At 31.7% G+C, this 25076-nt stretch overlaps 2 protein-coding genes across 2 annotated transcripts in view; both read right to left on the reverse strand.

The window, feature by feature from the left end:
* LOC139484110 (transient receptor potential cation channel subfamily M member-like 2) overlaps positions 1-4727 on the reverse strand; it is a 36103-nt gene extending 31376 nt beyond the window's left edge. Inside the window, exons 1-4 of the mRNA XM_071267837.1 lie at positions 4667-4727; positions 2337-2360; positions 517-540; positions 237-260 (exon numbers count right to left, since the gene is read on the reverse strand). Of these exons, the coding sequence (XP_071123938.1) occupies positions 237-260; positions 517-540; positions 2337-2360; positions 4667-4727 (133 nt within the window). The remainder of the gene's footprint in view (positions 1-236; positions 261-516; positions 541-2336; positions 2361-4666) is intronic.
* A 783-nt stretch (positions 4728-5510) lies between these two features.
* The window catches only part of LOC139484111 (transient receptor potential cation channel subfamily M member-like 2), a 130168-nt gene continuing 110602 nt past the window's right edge, over positions 5511-25076 (reverse strand). Inside the window, exons 8-12 of the mRNA XM_071267838.1 lie at positions 24878-24928; positions 17461-17554; positions 7414-7437; positions 6941-6964; positions 5511-5616 (exon numbers count right to left, since the gene is read on the reverse strand). Coding sequence (XP_071123939.1) covers positions 5528-5616; positions 6941-6964; positions 7414-7437; positions 17461-17554; positions 24878-24928 — 282 coding nt within the window. The 3' untranslated portion in view covers positions 5511-5527. The remainder of the gene's footprint in view (positions 5617-6940; positions 6965-7413; positions 7438-17460; positions 17555-24877; positions 24929-25076) is intronic.

Here is a 25076-nt window from a genome sequence, read left to right on the forward strand (position 1 = left end):
TTTAAAGATAGGGGATAGTTTGGTCTCTTGAATTCAATATTAAAATTGTATTATCAGTATATTTATTAACATCCTTTGATTTCTCGTGACATTAGTTTGTGTTGTTTCGATCTGTTAGGGGGTTTTTGAAACAACTTCTTCACTTAAACCGCGAGATAGTACTGCTGGTTTCTCAAATTATATATGAAAAAAACCCGTAAAAAACGCATGTATGCATTCAGTTATCCTTAGCTTACCCTTTGAAACAGGCAATACTTTTCCTGAAAAGTATAAAACAAAGACGTAACTATACCTATACATCTTACATTTGGGAATCATCTTAAAATAATACAATATTGAAAAATACATGTTTACATTTGCATAATTATGTCAGTATTGCTTTGTGTCACAAGAAATTGCAAGCTTTTTGTGTGAATCTCAAGTATAACTAAATTGCGCCTAGTTGAATACATTAAATCATAATGAACAAAATAATGTTAAGAATGCATTTATAGCTACAACAATCATATTTCTTACCCCTTGAATCAGACGACACTTTTCCTGTAAAATATCAAAAACAGATGGCATTATACCTACATGGCTTACATTTGAGAATCACTTACAATAATACAATATTAGAAATGTGTTTATACATCTGCATATGTCTGTGTTGCTTTTTATCATTGGAAAATGAATGTTAGGACATACATTGTTACCACAACACTATGGTTTAATACATAGAGCTTTATTTCGATAACTTTTATATATTTGTTGGCTACGTAATAACTACTTCAATTTGAAAAATACATGCGTTAAATAACACATCGATATGTGCAGCATGTTTGAAACTTCATTAATCAATAGTAAATGCTGAGTTTAAAAAGCAACAGTGTGTGACTGTTTATATATTTAGAAAGCAATGATAGAATAGACATATCAAAATATAGGAAAAAGATACCGTAAACACTCTGAATCTGAGAGTGTTTTCTTGATTCACTGAAATTATAATAATGCATCGCTTTATTTCATTATTTTCATAACTGTGATAAATTAGTTTAAAAAATTGCATTTAATGACTTTAACTAGTCAAATTGAGCATGAAAATTTGATTTATCAATGCTTTTACAACGGAACAAACAGTTACAGTCATCATTGTATACACTTTGGATAGTTATATATATATATATATTCCAATGGCCGATATTTTGACTCGTGGTTATCCCAATCAGAGTGAAGTCAATATCGATTGTTTTATATCGAAACCGTTAAAATATTCATGATCTTTGTGTCCTCGATATAGCTGTTGCAGATCATAACCTAGTGAAATGTGTAGAATTTGTAGACTATGTCAAACTTTAAAAGATAAAAGCAAGTATCGAGTTTTTTGCCAACATTGTATGACTGTATTTACACCAGAAAAATGACATTATTCATTTTACGGTTCTTTTTTTCTCCAATGTACAGATAACGAATGAATGAAAATGAGAAGAGAACGAAACTGCTCGTATACAAAGTGATTTTTTTAGGTAGAACCTATTAAAGACATCGTTCTTTTCAGAACCAAAAAGTACACCAAACGTCTGGATAAACAGAACTGGTAAATGATGTACGATTCACTATCATGGAAAACAAGTTTCAAATATTGCAATACACAATCAGTTATAGCTTTGTCCCTTAATTTCGAATTGAAAATTTTATAATTCATATATCTCATTATATCCTTCGGAGTTCTTGTCACACTAGCTTTCGGTGTCTCGCTCTTAAATTAACTTTATATAACGCACTAAACATGTTAAACTACTTTTGTGTCTAGTTAAATGTATTTTTAAATCTGAAGATAAGGTAATGTCAACGATACATGTATAAATATATAATATTTGTTTACCCGTTGAATCAGACGATGTTTTTCCTGAAAAGTACAAAACAAAACAAAGACGTCACTATACCTACACATCTCACATTTTGTAATCATCTTAAAAAAATACAGTAACGAAAAATGAATTTTTATATTTTGACATGTCAGTGTTGCTTGGTGTCACAAGAAATTAATTATTTAGACATCAACAGTAACCCAACATTACTATTATATACAGGTATATACATAACGCGTTTTATGAAATTAGACATCTAGGTGTGGTGTTGCCCTTTGAATTCGAATTGAATATTGTACCAGCAATATATCTAATAATATCCATGGGGGTTCTCATTACATAAGCTTTCACTATTTCGCTATATTTGCGGTGTTTATTTTACAACTTCTTATATTTTAAAACTCGGTATACTACTATTGCGCCTAGTTTTATTAGATTTAATCATCATTATGTCGAAAATGCATATATAAAAAAAACATGTCTCACCTTTTGGATCAGACAATACTTTTCCTGAAAAAGAATATGAAAAAATGGATGGCATTATACCTACATGGCTTACATTTTGGAATCAATAAAACAATATTAGAAATGCATTTTTATATTTGCATAAGTCTGTGGTGCTTTGTATCATAAGTAGGGGTAGCAAGATGTTCTTTGACAAACATTTGTTTTTAATTTCATTATAAGGAAAAACAAGTATTTTCTTATTGTTTTGTTCATTTTTACTAGTAAGATTTAGTATATATATAAAGAAGGCTTAACATTAGAAAATTTTACTTCTGTATAATATGATGTGAATTATTTGTTTTAAAGTAATGACATTTCTTCATTATAATACATTAGCCTGAAGAAATAGTAAACATGGCGTTTCTTTTGACCACCGCCGTTGCCGATAGATTTATAACAACTGAAGAAATGCAAAATCGGGATAGGTTGTAGGTTAATAGGTACTTAAACAACGTAGGCAATGAAAGTAGAGGTTCCAATTGTTCATATAAATAGTTGTCCAGAAGAAGATTGTAATTAAAGTGTTTTTTAATCCAAATGAAGCTTTAAAAACAAAAGTTCACAGATATGTCCCTCAAGCTGTGAACTTGAAGCCTGCATCATCGTAAAATTAAACTTTTTCCTAAAGCCACTATAGTGTCTCGATCTCTCTATCGGTATAATCAGTGCCATTTACACTTTGCGATTTTGCAGCAAACTTCCTGGTAGTTTTTTGATTTACTTTTCTAGAATAGAACACTGAAAACTTTAAACATTTGAAAACCAGAGATTCTTCGATACACTGAAATGCTAAATGTTTAATGACCAAATAAATCTACAAAGAAGAGCCATATTGATATGAGGTCACCTTTGTCTGTAGGCAGATGGACTCTTCCTTTCTGCATAGTTCATCAACATAACATCTTATTCAGTGTAAGTTTTTTATAAATCATGTCAATTTCGAAGCACTGATTCATAAGTTGATGATACCTTCCGGAACTAAAAATCTACCAGTAGCGGTAGAATCCAGTGCTAGTTAATAAAATAAAGGCTTAGTAAATGTTATGGGTCCAAAGAATGTCTGACTTTAAAAATTGATCAAAACTAGTACAGTGCTAAAGCCTCTATTAGACAGCAACCCTTCAATGAAGTATACACCTAAGAAAACATTAATGTAGAAAGAGAGAACATTTCTTTTTAGAAATAAACCTGAAAAAGGGTTTTATTTTTCTTCTCAAAAGTGACTTATAAATTAAATTGAATAGGTCATCAATTCATTTCTTTACATCATTGCATTTGTTGTCAAGCAAATTAGGATCGCTAGTTTTTCATGTATGTAGATAAATACAAGTTGATAAATACAAAATAAGTTGAGTTTCAGTACTTAATTCTTAATGTATATTATTTTTTTTGTAGATAAGATTTCACATTGGTTTGAGCATGATTTCCAGCCAGGTTATGAAGCGGCACATATTATGTACATTTAGGAAATATATAGTGTCACTAAGTTACTCTCATACAGTACCTCATTTGTACCTGTAGCTGTAAATTGTGAAACGGTGGATTCATTCATAATGTTTTGTTACTTATTGCGTTCAGAAATAACGTTGATAGGACTAACAGGTCAGCATTATGCCATGATGTTGATGGGATGTTCTGATTGGACAAAAGGGAAATTGTGAATTCAATAAATAGCAAACTTACAATTCATAAGAAATACTACATTTCTTGATAACAGTGCATACCTTTGATAATTATTCATTAGAAACAAGTTTATAACAATTTGGAATAAAGAGAGTTCGTAGTTTTATTGGAATATTAGTAGTGCATCATATCTTAATTCCATGATGATCTTGGATAGTTATTCATTTAGAATAGAAAATTGGTATAATGAAAATTCAAAGTTTCAGTGAATATCAATCATTGTCAATACTAAATGTGCATCATCATGATCATATCTGAATTTACCTTGGATAATACTTCATTTAGAATAATAATTTGGATATAATAAGAATTTTTTCTCTGTTACTATAAAAGGTTAACCTTAAATTTAGGGTATGGAAGTACTGTAAAGTTTACATTATCTTTCATGTCTGTCTGGGATGGTTATTTTGACTGGACTTCATTTCAATGGATAATGTAAAGTTTTTGTGATACTTATAGACTAGTAAAATCTTCTTGTTACAGAATAAAAAAAGTCATGAATAAGGCCACATTTAAAAGAATGTCTGTTTCCGATCCCCAAGGGATACCCTTGTATACAGACCAAGAAGGCAGGTCAAATATTTTTTAACTGGCTGTCATAGCAATTGAATACATCTGAACTATACCTTTATCTCTTGGTGAAGGTTTTATTTTTACAAGTTTAGTTTGCACTTGCATCAAAGGCATGGGAAACCAATTTTAGCCAAATATATTGTTTTGCAGAAAGAGGTGATGCCGTCACTCTTTTTGTGGAAATTTCATTCGCAATATCTTATTAGATTGAAATTAACACTTCACACATATCTTGCTACTAAATTGCTTCTCGCAGTCAAAGATTTTTCCAATGCATATTTATCATCACAAATTGATTGCAATAGGTAGATTAAGAGCTAATAACGACCAAGCCTAATCGTATTTTTCCACAATCAATAAGCAATAAGAGACTGAATACTTTGCAGAACCAAATGTTAACATAAACAGAAATGATCAACGAATTTTGGCTCATTATCATGTGGAATATGTTTTAAATATTAAATTTAAAGATAGGGGATAGTTTGGTCTCTTGAATTCAATATTAAAATTGTATTATCAGTATATTTATTAACATCCTTTGATTTCTCGTGACATTAGTTTGTGTTGTTTCGATCTGTTAGGGGGTTTTTGAAACAACTTCTTCACTTAAACCGCGAGATAGTACTGCTGGTTTCTCAAATTATATATGAAAAAAACCCGTAAAAAACGCATGTATGCATTCAGTTATCCTTAGCTTACCCTTTGAAACAGGCAATACTTTTCCTGAAAAGTATAAAACAAAGACGTAACTATACCTATACATCTTACATTTGGGAATCATCTTAAAATAATACAATATTGAAAAATACATGTTTACATTTGCATAATTATGTCAGTATTGCTTTGTGTCACAAGAAATTGCAAGCTTTTTGTGTGAATCTCAAGTATAACTAAATTGCGCCTAGTTGAATACATTAAATCATAATGAACAAAATAATGTTAAGAATGCATTTATAGCTACAACAATCATATTTCTTACCCCTTGAATCAGACGACACTTTTCCTGTAAAATATCAAAAACAGATGGCATTATACCTACATGGCTTACATTTGAGAATCACTTACAATAATACAATATTAGAAATGTGTTTATACATCTGCATATGTCTGTGTTGCTTTTTATCATTGGAAAATGAATGTTAGGACATACATTGTTACCACAACACTATGGTTTAATACATAGAGCTTTATTTCGATAACTTTTATATATTTGTTGGCTACGTAATAACTACTTCAATTTGAAAAATACATGCGTTAAATAACACATCGATATGTGCAGCATGTTTGAAACTTCATTAATCAATAGTAAATGCTGAGTTTAAAAAGCAACAGTGTGTGACTGTTTATATATTTAGAAAGCAATGATAGAATAGACATATCAAAATATAGGAAAAAGATACCGTAAACACTCTGAATCTGAGAGTGTTTTCTTGATTCACTGAAATTATAATAATGCATCGCTTTATTTCATTATTTTCATAACTGTGATAAATTAGTTTAAAAAATTGCATTTAATGACTTTAACTAGTCAAATTGAGCATGAAAATTTGATTTATCAATGCTTTTACAACGGAACAAACAGTTACAGTCATCATTGTATACACTTTGGATAGTTATATATATATATATATTCCAATGGCCGATATTTTGACTCGTGGTTATCCCAATCAGAGTGAAGTCAATATCGATTGTTTTATATCGAAACCGTTAAAATATTCATGATCTTTGTGTCCTCGATATAGCTGTTGCAGATCATAACCTAGTGAAATGTGTAGAATTTGTAGACTATGTCAAACTTTAAAAGATAAAAGCAAGTATCGAGTTTTTTGCCAACATTGTATGACTGTATTTACACCAGAAAAATGACATTATTCATTTTACGGTTCTTTTTTTCTCCAATGTACAGATAACGAATGAATGAAAATGAGAAGAGAACGAAACTGCTCGTATACAAAGTGATTTTTTTAGGTAAAACCTATTAAAGACATCGTTCTTTTCAGAACCAAAAAGTACACCAAACGTCTGGATAAACAGAACTGGTAAATGATGTACGATTCACTATCATGGAAAACAAGTTTCAAATATTGCAATACACAATCAGTTATAGCTTTGTCCCTTAATTTCGAATTGAAAATTTTATAATTCATATATCTCATTATATCATTCGGAGTTCTTGTCACACTAGCTTTCGGTGTCTCGCTCTTAAATTAACTTTATATAACGCACTAAACATGTTAAACTACTTTTGTGTCTAATTAAATGTATTTTTAAATCTGAAGATAAAATAATGTCAACGATACATATATAAATATATAATATTTGTTTACCCGTTGAATCAGACGATGTTTTTCCTGAAAAGTACAAAACAAAACAAAGACGTCACTATACCTACACATCTCACATTTTGTAATCATCTTAAAAAAATACAATAACGAAAAATGAATTTTTATATTTTGACATGTCAGTGTTGCTTGGTGTCACAAGAAATTAATTATTTAGACATCAACAGTAACCCAACATTACTATTATATACATGTATATACATAACGCGTTTTATGAAATTAGACATCTAGGTGTGGTGTTGCCCTTTGAATTCGAATTGAATATTGTACTAGCAATATATCTTATAATATCCCTGGGGGTTCTCATTTCATAAGCTTTCACTATTTCGCTATATTTGCGGTATTTATTTTACAACTTCTTATGTTTTAAAACTCGGTATACTACTATTGCGCCTAGTTTTATTAGATTTAATCATCATTATGTCGAAAATGCATATATAAAAAAAAACATGTCTCACCTTTTGGTTCAGACAATACTTTTCCTGAAAAAGAATATGAAAAAATGGATGGCATTATACCTACATGGCTTACATTTGGGAATCAATAAAACAATATTAGAAATGCATTTTTATATTTGCATAAGTCTGTGGTGCTTTGTATCATAAGTAGGGGTAGCAAGATGTTCTTTGAGAAACATTTGTTTTTAATTTCATTATAAGGAAAAAAACAAGTATTTTCTTATTGTTTTGTTCATTTTTACTAGTAAGATTTAGTATATATATATAAAGAAGGCTTAACATTAGAAAATTTTACTTCTGTATAATATGATGTGAATTATTTGTTTTAAAGTAATGACATTTCTTCATTATAATACATTAGCCTGAAGAAATAGTAAATATGGCGTTTCTTTTGACCACCGACGTTGCCGATAGATTTATAACAACTGAAGCAATGCAAAATCGGGATAGGTTGTAGGTTAATAGGTACTTAAACAACGTAGGCAATGAAAGTAGAGGTTCCAATTGTTCATATAAATAGTTGTCCAGAAGAAGATTGTATTTAAAGTGTTTTTTAATCCAAATGAAGCTTTAAAAACAAAAGTTCACAGATATGTCCCTCAAGCTGTGAACTTGAAGCCTGCATCATCGTAATATTAAACTTTTTCCTAAAGCCACTATAGTGTCTCGATCTCTCTATCGATATAATCAGTGCCATTTACACTTTGCGATTTTGCAACAAACTTCCTGGTAGTTTCTTGATTTACTTTTCTAGAATAGAACACTGAAAACTTTAAACATTTGAAAGCCAGAGATTCTTCGATACACTGAAATGCTAAATGTTTAATGACCAAATAAACCTACAAAGAAGAGCCATATTGATATGAGGTCACATTTGTCTGTAGGCAGATGGACTCTTCCTTTCTGCATAGTTCATCAACATAACATCTTATTCAGTCTAAGTTTTTTATAAATCATGTCATTTTCTTCTAGTAAAATCTTCTTGTTACAGAAAAAAAAAATCATGAATAAGGCCACATTTAAAAGAATGTCTGTTTCCGATCCCCAAGGGATACCCTTGTATACAGACCAAGAAGGCAGGTCAAATATTTTTTAACTGGCTGTCATAGCATGGTCACTCGGACTCGCTTAAAGATAACGGTCTGCGTGAAATTGATAAACAATTTAACACGACTTATAAAATACCTGTACGATTGGATGGGGTAATCGATAATATAGATACCTCCCTCGCAGATTCTGATGAAAACTTTTTTACTGGTGTTAAAAGAAAGAGAACGGCGAGACATTATCTCTCGGGCATTAATCCTTAATCCACGAGATCAGGGATTCTAGCTTATCTCGAGAAAGAAAACGTACATGTGACTTACTTAAGATTGTTTAACTCAAAACATAGTGCACAGCGAGTATATGCCAAACTCAATGTTGTTGAAAACTGCGCAGATTATGTTGAATCTGATAATTTTTGGCCGGATGGAGTACAATGTAGAAAGTGGTTAAGTAATTATGAGTGGAACCATCGTTTTTCAAATGAAACTGAAAACGAACAGCACCATGAATAAACTCTTTTTCAAAATGTGTAAAACAAACTTAACTATTGTATTTTGCGTATATTTCTTTTGTTTTTGATTATGTCTCAAAGTATTAGCTTGGAATGTTAGAGGCATAATGTCCTCCACTGTTTGTTTAAGTAGTCTTTTGAAAAATACAGATTGTGATATTTGTGTAGTTTCTGAACACAAACTTAAAAAGAGTTCTCTACATTACCTTTCCACTATTGAACAGGGCTACACTTGTATAGGTAAAGCTGAAGACTTACCAAATAAATATCACGCTTATCTTGGGAAAGGCGGTGTTACTATATTGTATAAAAATACACTACAATTCTCTGTTAGTGAAATACATGATATCAACTCTGAAAGAGTTGTAGGTTTACAGATAAAAACCAAATCAAATGGGTCAATTTTTATTTTTGGAGCATACTTACCTTCTGACGATAGCTTATATAATTATAGAAATGAATTGAAAATGTTGGATACTTTAGTTTCGTATTATTGTAATTATGGCAGTAATACTGCACCAGGCGACCTTAATGCTAGTTGTCGTACTAAAGACAGATTACATTCAAACCATTGTAAATCTGACGGATTGCAAAAATTTGTTAAAAGACATGATTTGTTATTTTCAGGTGGTAAAATTGAGCATACAGGGCCTGATTATACGTTCATAACTTAGAAAACTATGATTGATTACTTTCTTGTAAATAAGAGTGTACTTAGGCAACTGAGGTCTTGTGAAATTCTTGACGAAGGTTCGATTAGCAGTACTTCCGATCATTTACCGATAAAAGTAGAACTTTTGATAGATAATAATCCACACCGAATAATGAATTCGTATAGCAAATTTCCGGCTTGGCATAAGATTAATGACGAACATATAAGAAACTATCAAGAATCTATGGACGTACGTACCAATAGAATTGTCAACCGACCGAATTAATTCAGACAATGTAGATGTAGATACTGTTAACACGGAAATCGAACATTTTGCATGCAGCGGCAGATTCCGTTATTCCTAAGTGCGTATTTAACCCACATACAAAACCATACTGGACACCCGATGTTAAGAAAGCTCATCAGACGGAACGGTCAATGCGTAAACGATGGCTGGCAGATGGACGGCCCAGTGGAATGAGTCATGAATCGTATAAACATTACAAAAAGGCCAAATATGAATTTCGGAATGTGCAAAACGCAGCTTACGAACAATATATTCAAAAATGTTACGATGACATAAACGAAGCAGCTGAGTGCGATATCCGGTTACTAGTATTCTGGAAACTAGTAAAAAGATGTAAACCATCAACATCAAGAATTTATCCGGAAATTATTCATAATGGTGATACATGTAATGATCCAGAAAGCATTGCGAATGCCTTTATGGACTCTTTTTCAAACATTTGTACAACGAACAATACTGACCCTTTTGATACGTCAAAGAAACAATTTATTGACAGTGCGTATTCAGAGATTTTAAACACCTGCTGTAACTCCAATGAGAACCTACCTGGTGGAGTCATCAAAGAATGTGAAGTGCGCGATATTGTCAAATCATTGATGCGTAAAAAAGCCAGTGGACACGACAAAATTCAAAACGAACATTTGATATACGACGGAGAAGTTCTTATCCGTTGCCTTACTTCATTTTTTAACCTCATAGTGCAGAAAGGTCGTGTTCCTTATGACTGGAAGTTTGGTTTACTAGTACCACTTTTTAAAGGAAACAATAAACCTAAAACATTTCCTGACAGCTACCGTCCGATTACACTGCCGTGTGTTTCAAAGGTCTTTGAGCATGTTATAAAAAACCGTTTGCTAATCATATTGGAAAACATAAACTTCCCTAACTGTCAACAACAAGGATTTCAGAAGAACCTCGGTTGCCTAACAGCTTCCTTTAATCTACATGAAACAATTTTCCATAATCTTGAATTTTGTAGTTAGATTTTTGTAGCTTTTCTTGATAGTAGGAATGCATTTGACACAGTCTGGAGACTTGGTCTTATGTACAAATTGTTTCAACTAGGTGTTAACAATAAATTATGGGTAATAGTCAATGACTTTCATACAAACACAAAAAGTGCTATAGTTGTTAACCAGCACCAGTCAATTTTTTTCCCAGTGTTAGAAGGTGTAAGACAAGGCAGTGTGCCGTCTGGTTTATTGTATTTAATTTTTATTAATGATTTAATATGTGAAATTGAGAAATGCAATCAAAACACAGGTATATACAGTATCAATTGTGGTGCACCTGCTCTTGCTGATGACATATCATGTATTGCCACGTCCCCACTGTCTCTGCAACGCATGCTTGATGTGTGTTTCGAGTACTCTAGAAACTGGCGGTTCTGTTTTAACCCAGGCAAATCAAGTGTTATGCAATTCTCCATATTAAATACAAGAGACAACAATGTTAACTTCCACTGGTGTATTGGAAATAAGAATATTCCATTATCTGACAACAATACACATTTAGGTATTGAACTTAATTCTCGATTCAAAACTAAGAACTATAAATGCTTGTAGAAAAGGTAAAAACGCATACTTCGCATTGAAAGGAGTAATGTCAAGAGCAACTAATCCGTCTGTATTAGTTAAATTATACAAAACTGTTGTCTTACCAAGCGTTCTTTATGTCACAATCTCAAATTACAAGTTTTGTGTCCAAACCGTCTGTGGGGAAATTGAAAAACACTAATGATAATCCGACAGATAAAGTGGATACAACTGAATCAGTATTCGATTTGAACAATACAAATATAAGTGACAAATCTAACCCAAATAAACGTCCACGTACATGCATATCAGATAGCTTAAATCACTCTGTATGTATAGAGAGGGAATTAGAAGACATAAAAAAATCCATGAATAAGATAGTTAAAAAAGATGACATTGAGGAAATTGTCACCAATATTATGGGGAAATTACTCAATAAATGGAAAACAGAAATAAAAAAAGAGATACTTGAAGAGTAAACAAAGAAAGGGTTAAGATGAAGGAGAGTTATGATAAGAAATTTGAGATGGTTGGCAGGAAAATACTTCATAGAGTTTGATAACGCAAATCTACTGGAAAAAAATGCAGAATTCAAAAAGATGAAAGAAGAGATAAAACAAATAGAAACAGGGGTAACAGAAGGGATTCGTATGGCAAATTGGAATGAGCAATATTCCCGTAAGACAAATATAAAGATTCTCAACTTAGAAGAAAGACGAGGTGAACAATTAATACCAGAATTGTTAATTCATTAAAAGACAAAGTATGAATAGAACTAAACAAAACAGAAATTGTAGCCATGCGCCGCATTCCTGGAAAACAGGGTTTCCCAAGACCAGTAATCGTAAAATTCCTGCGTATGGAAAATAAAATAACTATTCTGAAGAAACGAAAAGATCTACAAAAGAGCATAGAAATTAAAATAGGAGATGACATAACACAAAAGAACCAAAGTCTGATAAATAGAATGCATCTACACGAAAGTATCACTAGTGCTTGGTACTTTAATGACCATGTTTATGGGACAGATTCAGATGGTGAAAGGCACAGATTTGACATTTTTGACAATATAAACCAAAGACTCAAAAAATAAAAAAAAAAGTTGTCTCTCAGTTTATTTGGAAATGTACATGTTGTTTTACCTTTGTGCTTTGATTTCTTGATTTATTATTACTTTTCTTGATACTTTATATGTTTTCCGTGTTTTTACAACCTCATAATCCAATTTTTTTTCTGAAACAAGTTCTTATGTAGTTGGAAGAATTGCGGAAAATTGACGGGCCATATCCGAAACATGTATTTTTAATCACACAATGACACTTCCGTGTTTACATTTTTGATCTGTAACAAAAATTTACAAACCGTTGCCCTTCATAATAGATATCCAAAAGGCTTATATTGTTTGCCTGTATCCATGGAAATAAATTGGATAACATTTACACTTAGGTTGGGAACTAGATAAAATATTTAAGGTAATATACCAGAGAAAAATCTTTTGACGAATCGTCAAACATGTACAAATGTACAATGTACATATCCTTTTTGGAACATGCAAATCTTGAAATAATTGTCACTGTCAATATATACTCAATATAGTTATAGACATAAGCGAGGTTCTGAAACTTGGCTTCAGAAAAATAACAAACCTGATATATTGATATGTACAAACATAAATCCTGGGAAATATAAATCTATGAAAACATGTAAAACATGTTAAAACAAACCACATATATATACAAAAAAATCCCGATACAATGTACAATCGATGTCTCTGTTGAAAGGGACCGAAAATTAGGACAAATAGTTTTGGTTAAAAAGTTACTACTATCAAAATAGTATGATATAAATATAACACATATCAGAGTTTCAACTTCTAAATATATGTACATGAAGACATGATTTTTGTTTGTCTTTAATGGGGTCGACATATTTACGGATCTATACCATGATGTTTAATATTTAGAATATTGTTATTGTATATAATTACCACTACCAGTTAAGTAAACTTGATTGAGATTATGTTTTGGACAGATTATTTTTCTCTCAGATGGTAAAGGTATAATATATATTTTGGCTTTTCATGCTTTTCAGTAACAACTTTGAATAGTACAAACTAAATTGTTGCTTCATGTAGAACTATACTATCAGATTGTTAAAAAAATCTTGTTGTGAAATAGACAGGCAGTAAACTGTCTCATTTATCATGTTTATATCATATATATATATATCCAGAAACTACACTTTTTCTTTGATAATTAATTCAAATATTACATGTAACATGATTATAAATATGATTTGTCATTTATGAATATACTGATGAATTAACTAATGGCAAGTGAAAACTATTTTTTTATTGGTACATCCTAGCAATACATTTTGGCTATAAAAACACTGGCACATTAAATGTGTTTGAATTTTATTTTCTTTTTTTTGTAATATATAAATACCTGAACAACAAAAAGGGTAAAATTGTAACTAAATTTATATTTTTTATTTCCTTAATTTTTTCTTTGGTACTTTAATTTGGATCTTACTTTAAAAGAACAGATAACTCATATTGGCAGAATGCATTTAGATTACAAGGCTTCATCAGGGGGGTACCCACTCACACACAAAATTATTAAGGACAGCACAAAATATGATTCTTGGTGTACAGTATGCAAAACATGTAAAATTTGTGTATGTATATCAATGGCATCCATAGTTGTAGGTTCTGTAAATTGTAGGGGATTAGCAAATAAGGTAAAAAGATTAGATATTTTTTTCAATTTGTAAGAAACGTTATGATATTGCAGTGTTGGTTGATACTCACTGTTGTTTAGAAAATGAAAATAAATGGCTTCAAGAATGGAGATGTACAGGTAAATTTAGTAGCTATTCAAACAGGAGCAGAGGAGTAGCAGTCTTGTTTAAGAATTCCTTTGAATTTAAAATAAATAATGAGATTATAGATAACAATGGTAATTTCATTATTTTAAATATTACTGTTCAAGATTATCATCTTCGCTAGCCAAGGGTTACGATCCACTCCCGCTCTCTTCATCCTTGGCGGATTGGGCCAACATTTGTGATAACAATTGTGCGCCATCTATCGGAAGATAAAAATCACGCCAATTCCGGATACATTATTCGTGACCAATGGTAGCACTTGAACTCTTCAATTTGGAGGTAAAAACACGGTAGCGTCTAGATTCTACACACTTTGTAAAGCCGGAAATGAAAACATACGTCAACATTCATGCATTTTTGCATGAAACATACACAGGAACTTCTATTTGTTGATTAAAAACATTCAAGTTTTCACTAAATATAGTCGTATATTTAGGAATGTAAAGACTTGTTGCACAAAAAACACGTGGCAATTGTTTACAAACACTTTCTACATTTACACGTGATCATGTTATATGCGCATTTTGATTGGATGCAGCGAGTTTTGACTGCAACCAATAAAAATCCTTACCTTGCGTCTCCGAAATTTTATCTCAATCCGCCAAGGGTGAAGAGAGCGGGAGTGGATCGTAACCCTTGGCTAGCAAAGATGAAGATTAAAGATTAACACTTGTAGCATTGTATGGTCCAAATGAGGACTGTCCTGAATTTTTCATTCATTGGAAAGCAAAATTTGTCTTTTTGAAAATTCTTCAGTTATAGTTGTTGGAGACTGGAATGTAGTACAATATTATAGTCTTGATACTCTGAACTATCAGACTGAAAATAATCCCAGAGCTCAAGTTAAGATTCATGAAATGATGAATAATTTAAACTTATTAGATATTTGGAGGATACAAAATCCTTCAGTTAAAAGATATTCTTGGAGGGGCCCTAATAAAAAACAAGGACGTCTTGATTATTTTTGTATTTCTTCTGACTTAGAGTCGTTTGTTGTGACATCAGATATTGGGACTAGTTATAGATCTGACCACTCACCAGTGAGGATTGAGCTCAAATTTATTAATCAGATCAGGGGAAAAGGGACTTGGAAATTTAACAATAGTTTATTGAAGGATATTGATTTTATTTTAAAAAGTCAAGCATGATATTATAGAGGTTATATCTGAATATGAATGTGATCCAAATGAAGATCTTGAAAAGCATACAAAATTGATAATCAATTACTTTGTGAAACTATTAAATTGAAAATAAGGGACACAGCCATTTCTTGCTCTTCATTCAAGAAAAAAGAAAAAGACAAGATGGAGAATATGCTTTTTGGAAAATTAGAAAAATTAAACAACCTATTTGCTTTAAATAATTCAGATGAAATTAGACTTGATATTGAAAAGTTTGAAACAGAACTTAAAATTTTAAGAGAAGAAAAAATAATGGAATTATAATAAGAGCAAAAGCAAAATGGCAAGTTGAAGGGGAGAAAAATACGCGTTTCTTTTGTAATCTTAAAAAAAAACATTATACAGAAAAAATTATATCAAAATTACTTTTGGAAGGTAATCAAGTTATTCAAGATCCAAATGCTATTCTTAGGGAACAAAAAATATTTTATGAAACTTTGTACAGAAGTGCTAACCCAGGGGATGAGGAGAATACCACATTCATAAATGAAAATAACCCCTTCTTAAATAAACCTAGCAGAGAAGAGATTTATTCCTGTGAGGGTCAAATTACCTTAAAGGAATGCAGTATTGCCTTTAAAAATATGAAAAATTTAAAGTCACCAGGCATAGATAGTTTTACTGTAGAAATCTATAATTTTTTCTGGAATGACATAAAATTTCCACTTGTCAATTGCCTGAATGAGAGACTTGAAAAAGGAAAATTCTCAGTAAGTCAGCGACAAGGGTTAATAGTATGTCTACCAAAGGAGGGAAAAGAAAAACACTTTATCAAAAATTGGCGTCCAATTACTTAATTATGTGTTGACTATAAATTAGCATCTGCTTGCATAGCAAAGAGATTAAAACCTCTACTGCAAAATGTTATAAGTCAGACACAAAAAGGATTCTTAAAAGGAAGATACATTGGTGAATGTGTAAGAATTATTGCAGATCTGATAGATAAACTAGAAGAAGAAGATATTCAAGGATTATTATTACTGGTTGACTTTGAAAAAGCCTTCGACACGGTCGAATGGTCCTTTATTGAAAAAAACTTTAGATTTTTTTGGGTTTGGTCCCACACTTTGTAGATGGATAAAATGTTTTTATACAGACATTACCAGTACAGTTACAAAAAATGGACATTTATCAGAATTTTTTAATTTGGCTAGGGGGTTAGGCAAGGGGATCCTTTATGCCCTTATCTCTTCATCCTTGTGTTGGAACTACTTAGTGCAGTTTTAAAATATGACCCAATTGTTTTCTCGTGTTACAGTTAACGACTCTGAGTTTTTATTTCGTAGTGTTTCATGCTTACTATGTGTTTTTCTCTCGAAATAATGTTTTACGATTTGTAATAAATATCGAAATGTTCCTGCAATATTTATTCTATTGATTTAGAAAATATTCTTGTTTGCTTTATTTTTGTCATGCCATTTCAGCATTGGAAAGGAAATGTAAGTTAATAAATCTTCCAAAATCTAGTAACTGATTAATATTCCTCAAGTTTTCAATTATTTACATTCATTAGAGAAAGTTATCCTGGTAACAGTGACGTTAAGATGCATATAATTACATAACATGCATAATTACAGAATTTAAATTATCATTTGCTAAACAAAACGAATTTGAAGGTTGGAACCTATTGTTGATAACCTACTAAGGACTACATTAGCCAGTTATTGTCTATAAAAAACTCAAATCAACCCAGAAAACTCTCAATGCACATGACAATAAAAAGCTTAACATTACAAACTCATTATTTGTATGCGAGACGGGGCACATACATAATACAAGACGCTCTTAATCTGAACATCTAGATGTCTTACATGTACGTTGAGTTCACATTATTTTATTATAGAAATAAGTTGAAAACCCTTGAAAAACTATAAATTATAAAGTAACATAACATCTGTATCATTTGTTCTAAAAATAACCATTACCTTCCTGAAAAGGCACCAGTCCTTTGCTTCCAAACAGCTTTTCCACGACTGCATTTATCGTTTTCACACTGACCTTTTCATTGGATTTTCCTGACTTCAATATAGATTAAAAACCCATGTAATGATTTAGAATATTTCTATAATATGGCCAGTAACAAACAAAGTAAAAATTATTCAGAATAACCTTTGCTGTTGTTTCAAAATCAACAATTGTTATTTGATTGTCAATTTTGTTGTGTTTGGACAGTTTAACAACAGCAGTATATTTGTGGTATGGAACACCACAGCTGTCTTATGTGGAACTCTGATATTTCTTATAGATGTTTTATTATTACTTGATGATATTTTTTTCTTTTCATATTATGGTTTTGACATAACGTAATTATGGTTTAATATACATTGTAACTCAATATGGAATAGTTCTTACTTAATGATATTCGTCATTACTCGATATAGTTTTGTCATTACTCGATGTGATTTCGCCATTAGTTAATGTGGTTGTTTCATTAGGCAATGTGGTTTTAATATTAATTGAGGTGTATATGACTTAACAGTTGGTGCATTACATGATGTATTTTTGTCGTTTCGTAATGATCTGCCAATTCTTTATATGGCTTTAGCATTACGTAATGATTTTTTTTCCAATTTGACGATTTAACACTACATAATGTGTTTGTTTCAGTATTTGATGTGGTCCTTTCATTCTCTGAAGTGGTTATCACGTTACTTGATGAGTTAAAAACCACGTGACCATTTTGGTAAAACAACTTGTTCTATTTTTAGATAGATTTCCATCTTGTATATGCCTTTGATGAGTGTGGTCATCTCTCGAGTTGGAATTCAAACTACAGTTCGTGTCACTGTTCGAGTTAAACTTGGAGTGAGTCTTTCATTGAAGTCATAATTCAAGGCATTTTCAGAACTAAAACAAAATTGAGAATTGAAATCAAGTTGGCTTTGAGTTTCGATTTGAACTTCCATCGAGTTTTAGTCAAATTGACACGTATCTTTCGAGTTACACTGATGAATTGGACTTCAACTTTAAATTTGAGTCATCATCTTAGGTAGAGTTTGAAGCAGAATCCAATTTGAGTCTCAGTGGCCTACTTCGATTCATCCAACTCGGGTTAGTAAAGTCCGAACCGCACGAATTTTAGCTTCTGAACCTAACGGAGTTTACTAAAAATCAAACATCGGTTGGGACAGGTTAAGTCGAGTTATAAGATGGCGCAAGTAGTTGCAACAAATAAAAGTTATACAAAATAGCTGGTATTTGTCAAAGTACAGGCGAAGAAAGGATTTTCGAGGAGAATTGATTTATGCCTGAATTTTGGAATCAACGAATATTGTTCATTTTCGTTTCTCGTTTTTATGTAGATTAGACCGTTTGTTTTCCCGTTTGAATGGTTTTACATTACTAATTTTTGGTGTGAGCCAAGGCTCCGTGTTGAAGGCCGTACCTTGACCTATAATTGTTTACTTTTATTAATTGTTATTTGGATGGAAAGTTGTCTCATTGGCACTCATACCACATCTTCCTATCTCTATGTGTATATCAACTATATGTGATGTTTATAAATTATAACGTGTTTTGTTTTTGTTTTATCTGAAAGATATTTTTTCTCACATTTCTTTTTCACTCACAAAAACATACAGGATTATGTTGTTTCTTTCATAATATGTATTATTTTTTTTTAATTTTAATTCTAAATAGAAACATATTTTTCACTCTCGTTATGGCATAAGTTATGATAATTTGCTCAACTCGATGAGAGAGTTTTGACTTCGATTTGGAAAGTTTGCGCATTAGCACTGATAGTTTAACTCGAGTCAACCCGATTGGACGAATCGAAGTAAGTCAGTTAGATTAAGATTTCGTGTTTGTTTGAAACATTTGGTCGATTATATAGGGAAGCATGACTGGAGTGGGCCCCTTTTATGTCAGTCATTGCCCCCTCAGCAAACGGTTCTAGATCCGCCACTGAATACGTGTTTAAAATTATTCGGGGATCAAGGGCTTTTGCTTGGACTTTTGAAAAGAGGGCTCAGAGGTATGAGTACCACTCATAAATACTGTAACAGTATAAAAAATATAACATAGACATTAAAATAAGATGTGGTGTGATTGTCAAAAAGACAACTATCAACCCGAATTTAAATGCAATGGATGTAAAATTGAGAATTGAAATGGGGAATGTGTCAAAGAGACAACAACCCGACCATAGAAAAAACAACAGCAGAAGGTCACCAACAGGTCTTCAATGTAGCGAAAAATTCCCGCACCCAGAGTCGTCCTTCAGGTGGCCCCTAAACAAATATATACTAGTTCAGTGAGAATGAACGCCATACTAATTTCCAAAAAGAAACTAAAATTAAAATAATACAAGACTAACAAAGGCCAGAGGCTCCTGACTTGGGACAGGCGCAAACATGCGGCGGGGTTAAACATGTTTATGAGATCTCAACCCTCCCCCTATACCTCTAGCTAATGTAGATAAGTAAACGCATAACAATACGCACATTTAAAATTCAGTTCAAGAGAAGTCCGAGTCTGATGTCAGAAGATGTAAACAAAAAAAGTAAACAAAATGCCAATTATACATAAATAACAACCGACTACTACCAGTTAACTGACATGCCAGTTCCAGAATTTAATTAAACTGATTAAAAGATTATGATGTCATCATATGAATATCAGGCACAATCCTTCCCGTTCGGGGTTTAGTATCATACCATCATAACATATATGAGAAATACATAACCCGTGTCATGCCAACAACTGGTTTTTGAATAAATGTGTTTAGTTCCGATGCAAAGACCCTATAAGTGAATCAATATTAACGCCAAAATATGCAATTTTTAATGACCTGACAACAGTATCGTAACTATATCCCTTCTTAATAAGTCTATTTTAAGGTTTTGTTAGTTTCTGAGGTGAATACTGACATTTTTGTGCTTTATAAAGAATATTTCGATAAAAAATTGAATGTGAAATACCTGAACGTATAAGAAGTCTGCATGTTGAGCTATATTTACGAATGATGTATTTATACCAATGATAAAATTTAGTAAATGTTTTGACTAGTTTGTAATATCGAAATCCCTGGTGTAATAATTTTTCAGTAATACATAAATTTCTCTCATTAAAATCTAAAACATTGTTACATACACGAGAGAATCGTACAAGTTTAGATGTATAAACACCGTAAGATGGTGACAAGGGAACGTCACCATCTAAAAATGGGTAATTAACGATAGAAAATGAAAAATCATCTCTTTTATCATAAATTTTAGTATTAAGCTTTCCGTTAGTGATATAGATATCAAGATCGAGGAAAGGGCAGTGGTCATTGTTAGTATTATCTTTATTTAAAGTAAGTTCAACAGGATATAATTCTTTTTTAGTATACATACTGAAGTCGTCATTATTGAGAGCCAAAATATCATCCAAATATCTAAAAAAAGTATTATTAAATTTGTTTATCAGATGTTGTTTCGAGGGGTCTTTGCTGATTTTTGTCATAAATTGTAACTTATAGCAATACAAAAACAGGTCTGCAACAAGTGGTGCACAGTTAGTCCCCATTGGTATTCCGATAACCTGCATGACGATATACGGAATCCCCAAAGCGAACAGAAACGTTATATAGTAAAAATTCAAGGGCATAAATAGTATCAAAGCATGTCCAATTGACATAGTTTGTTTGTTTATTGCTACTAAAATATGATCTAAAAGAGTTTGAACATATATATTCACATTCTGACTTTTAAAATGCCCGTTTAATTAGGTGTGTGAATTTTTCTTAATGAGAATGTGAGGCAATGTGGTAGGCAATCAAAGGCAATCACACAGCCTTCAACGCAACGGCCTTGTCATTAAAAGTTACAAATTAAAAGGCCACCACAGAAAAATTGAAAACAACTGAAACGAGAAAACTAACGGTCTAATTTGTAACTCAACAATCATGACAATCTACAAAAAACAAATATGTCACACATGAAACAACAACAACCATTAAACTACAGGCTCCTGACTTTGGTCAGCCACTTATATATAGAGAGTGCACGTAGCGGAGTTTAATACATGTAACTTGACTTTTTTTCATACACTATCTCCAGTACCCTCAATTATAGTTTTCGAGTTTAAAAATTGATAATGAAATGGTTTTCTTTTTATCGTTAATGCCCGAGAGAAGTTGACTTCTTCAGTAGTGTAAAATCATATGGAAGCGACATTTTACGCAATTTATCAAAGCTGTTTATAATTTTTTTTAGTTTTCTAGAAAAGTCAAACTAAAAATATGGATATTTAACCGCAATATTCCCTTTTCACAAATATAGTAGTGAAATAAGTAACGTCGATAAATCATTCAAGGAATTATTGTTCAGCTTTAAAGAATACTATGTAGATTATTACAATGGGAATACGAAGTTAGATGTTCAGTTTATAACGGTTTACAGGATAATATGATATGCTTACCGTTTACTCAGAGGTTCTAGTTTTTACCTTTGTGGCAATGTTGGTGTTCATATAGAATTATCAAACATTTGAATAAGCACGAAACCACTAGGAATTTTTTATACAAGATTGTAGAAATGCATGCGTATGCTAAAAGAATAATAACATTGAAACTAATCATATATCATGTATGGCATAACTACACAAATCATAGCCCCATTGTTTTATTTCGTGTTAAATTCTGCAATATCAATCGTCAATTATGTAAACATTATGATTGCCAATCAGACAAGTTCTTTAACTATGAGCAAAGTCTATACCGCATAGTCAGCTATAAAAGGCCACGAAATGACAAATGTAAAACAATTCAAAGGAGAAACAAACGGTCTAATTTATCTAAAAAAAATATACAAAAACAAATTATTTAACACAACAACAAACGACAACCACTGTATAACAGGCTTCTAACTTCCGACAAGCACATACATACCGCATGTGGCGGAAATAACCATGTAAGCTGGACCCAAAACCTCCTTTACCTGGAACAGCGGTATAAAAGAACAACATAAGAACGAACCATGTAAATCAGTTGTTGGCTACTGTGCAAATAAAGTGTAAGAAATTTCATGTCAAGACTATACCTTGTATAACTTATCCTTACTTGTGCTGAAAAAAATTTCAATATACATTTGTATAATCAGTTTAATTGAGGTCTGGAGCTGGCATGTCAGTTAACTGCTAGTAGTCTGTTGTTATTTATGTATTATTGTCATTTTATTTATTTTCTTTTGTTACATCTTTTGACATCAGACTCGGACTTCTCTTGAACTGAATTTTAATGTGCGTATTGTTATTCTTTTACTTTTCTACATTGGCTAGAGGTATAGGGGGAGGGTTGAGATCTCATAAACATGTTTAACCCCGCCGCAATTTTGCGCCTGTCCCAAGTCAGGAGCCTCTGGCCTTTGTTAGTCTTGTATGATTTTAAATTTTAGTTTCTTGTGTATAATTCGGAGTTTAGTATGACGTCCATTATCACTGTACTATTATGCATATTTTAGGGGCCAGCTGAAGGACACCTACGGGTGCGGGAATTCTCGCTACATTGAAGACCCATTGGTTGCCTTCGGCTGTTGTTTGCTCTATGGTCGGGTGGTTGTCGCTTTGACATATTCACCATTTCCTTTCTCAATTTTATTTGATAGCATATTAGAGCTTACTGGTTCCCAGAAGATAATAAACCGAAAGTTCTGACCTGATAAAATGTGCCACCCTATTAAAATGTTATATCCTTTTTTTATTATTCAGAAGGAACTTTCCACTAGGATTCTACAGTGATCTCAATTCCTAAAGCGTTCATTTGATACCCAAACTTCCCAAATATTTCACCTATTGACAAAGAAACAGCTAAGGCGAGGAACTATTTTGTTTAAAATATGTACTCCTTTCTTGTATGTTCTTTCTGAGCGCCCTAAGATTAGTAATTCTATACCTATAACAGCACTACACTTGTAATATTGACTTATATATGTGTTACACAATTTTCTTCTGTGATATATATTTAGCATAGAAAAACTAACAAAGCTTTTGGCATAACACTGTATGGTTGAATTCAAGCTCAAATTTGACCGATAGAAACATATGCGTTATATGAAGAAAACTTCAATGGATATTTGCTTGCAAAATTATGCTTTATCCGCCATGTCACATATATATTTAATCCACATACTTTCAGTTTTATTGTGTCGATGTCATTTTGAGATACACATTATCTAGAAAAAAGGAATACTGATGTTTCTGTGTTTCGAGTGAAGAAATGAAATGGTATCACTTTGCGCTAATGCCCCCCCCCCCCCCCCACTCCCTGGATTTAATTTAGTATTAAACACCTTTTTCTAGTGGTTATTGCTGTGTAAACTAGGGAGATTAACCCGTGAACTGGTACAGTTTGTGATTCAGCGACCCAGTTTACACATCAATATCCTCTAGAAAAGATGTGTTTAATCCTTATACTATTAACCAAATTATTTGCATTTTTTTAAATCATTTTTTTTGTTAATTGGCATTCACCATTAAATGCACAACTCAAGAGTAAACCGCAATTTTTACGTGTTGAAATCCATCAATGTTTGGTAAATGCAATAACATCTAAAATGAAATGACACCTACCGAAACAAACCATTTAAATGAGATATTATTCAGATTTGAAGCAAACAAAAAAAACGGAATAATCCTTATATTGAGATGAGTATTCGTAAGTTTCCCCCCTAACGATAATGGGGCAAGCTCATTCATGATTTTTTGCATAATATTATTATTAAATTTATACATTTTGCATGCTTTAACATGTTTAATGAACTAATTAATTACGATGTATTATACATTCTAATAGAAATAACAGTTATGCATTTTTTTTTCAATCTTAATTTGATTGAACCCCTTGATCTGTACACATGAATAACGCACGAGTAGGTCACAATGAAGTCTACGAAAATAGTTTCGGCAGCATGGTTTATCGAAGTGTAAACCAAGGGAAGAAATGCTTATTGACCAATCCAATTTAAGTATTTGTAAATATGCAAATAATATAAGTATTTATATTTTATACACCAACAATTTAGCCGAATATCATAAAGATTTTATACAAATACTTCTTTTAATAAAACCTTCATATCTATATACACACAAAGACAAAGGTCAAGTATCCCTTCTCAAATTTATTTGCGCCTTCCTGTGATGTGTGTATTCCTAAACATCGGCTTTAAACTGATTGCTGTTATAGAGCGTTTTTTTTCTAGTACATCCTAATTTCAAAAACCATAAAAATAAAATTCTAGTTAGAACATATAGAAATAACAATTATTTTAACAGATATGTACACTGATAATTATACATTGTCAATTACTTGAAATGTATTGATGTGATTGTATCTGTAAACCTTACAACTTAAATATTTACCTGTGAATCTGATATTAACTCCTTTAACAATTGTCCTGCCATTCCACTGGCCTGAAAAAAAAATATCAACTATAAGAAAGAGAAGATTTTTTGTAATCACCAATAAAAATGTATAAGACACCTTTAAGCATAAACAGCTTTAGGAAAAGCTCAAACGGAAGGCGGACGAATGAAAAATAGTTTTCCGTTGACAAAACTT

The sequence above is a fragment of the Mytilus edulis genome, chromosome 8, assembly GCF_963676685.1.
Source record: "Mytilus edulis chromosome 8, xbMytEdul2.2, whole genome shotgun sequence".
NCBI lineage: Eukaryota > Metazoa > Mollusca > Bivalvia > Mytilida > Mytilidae > Mytilus > Mytilus edulis.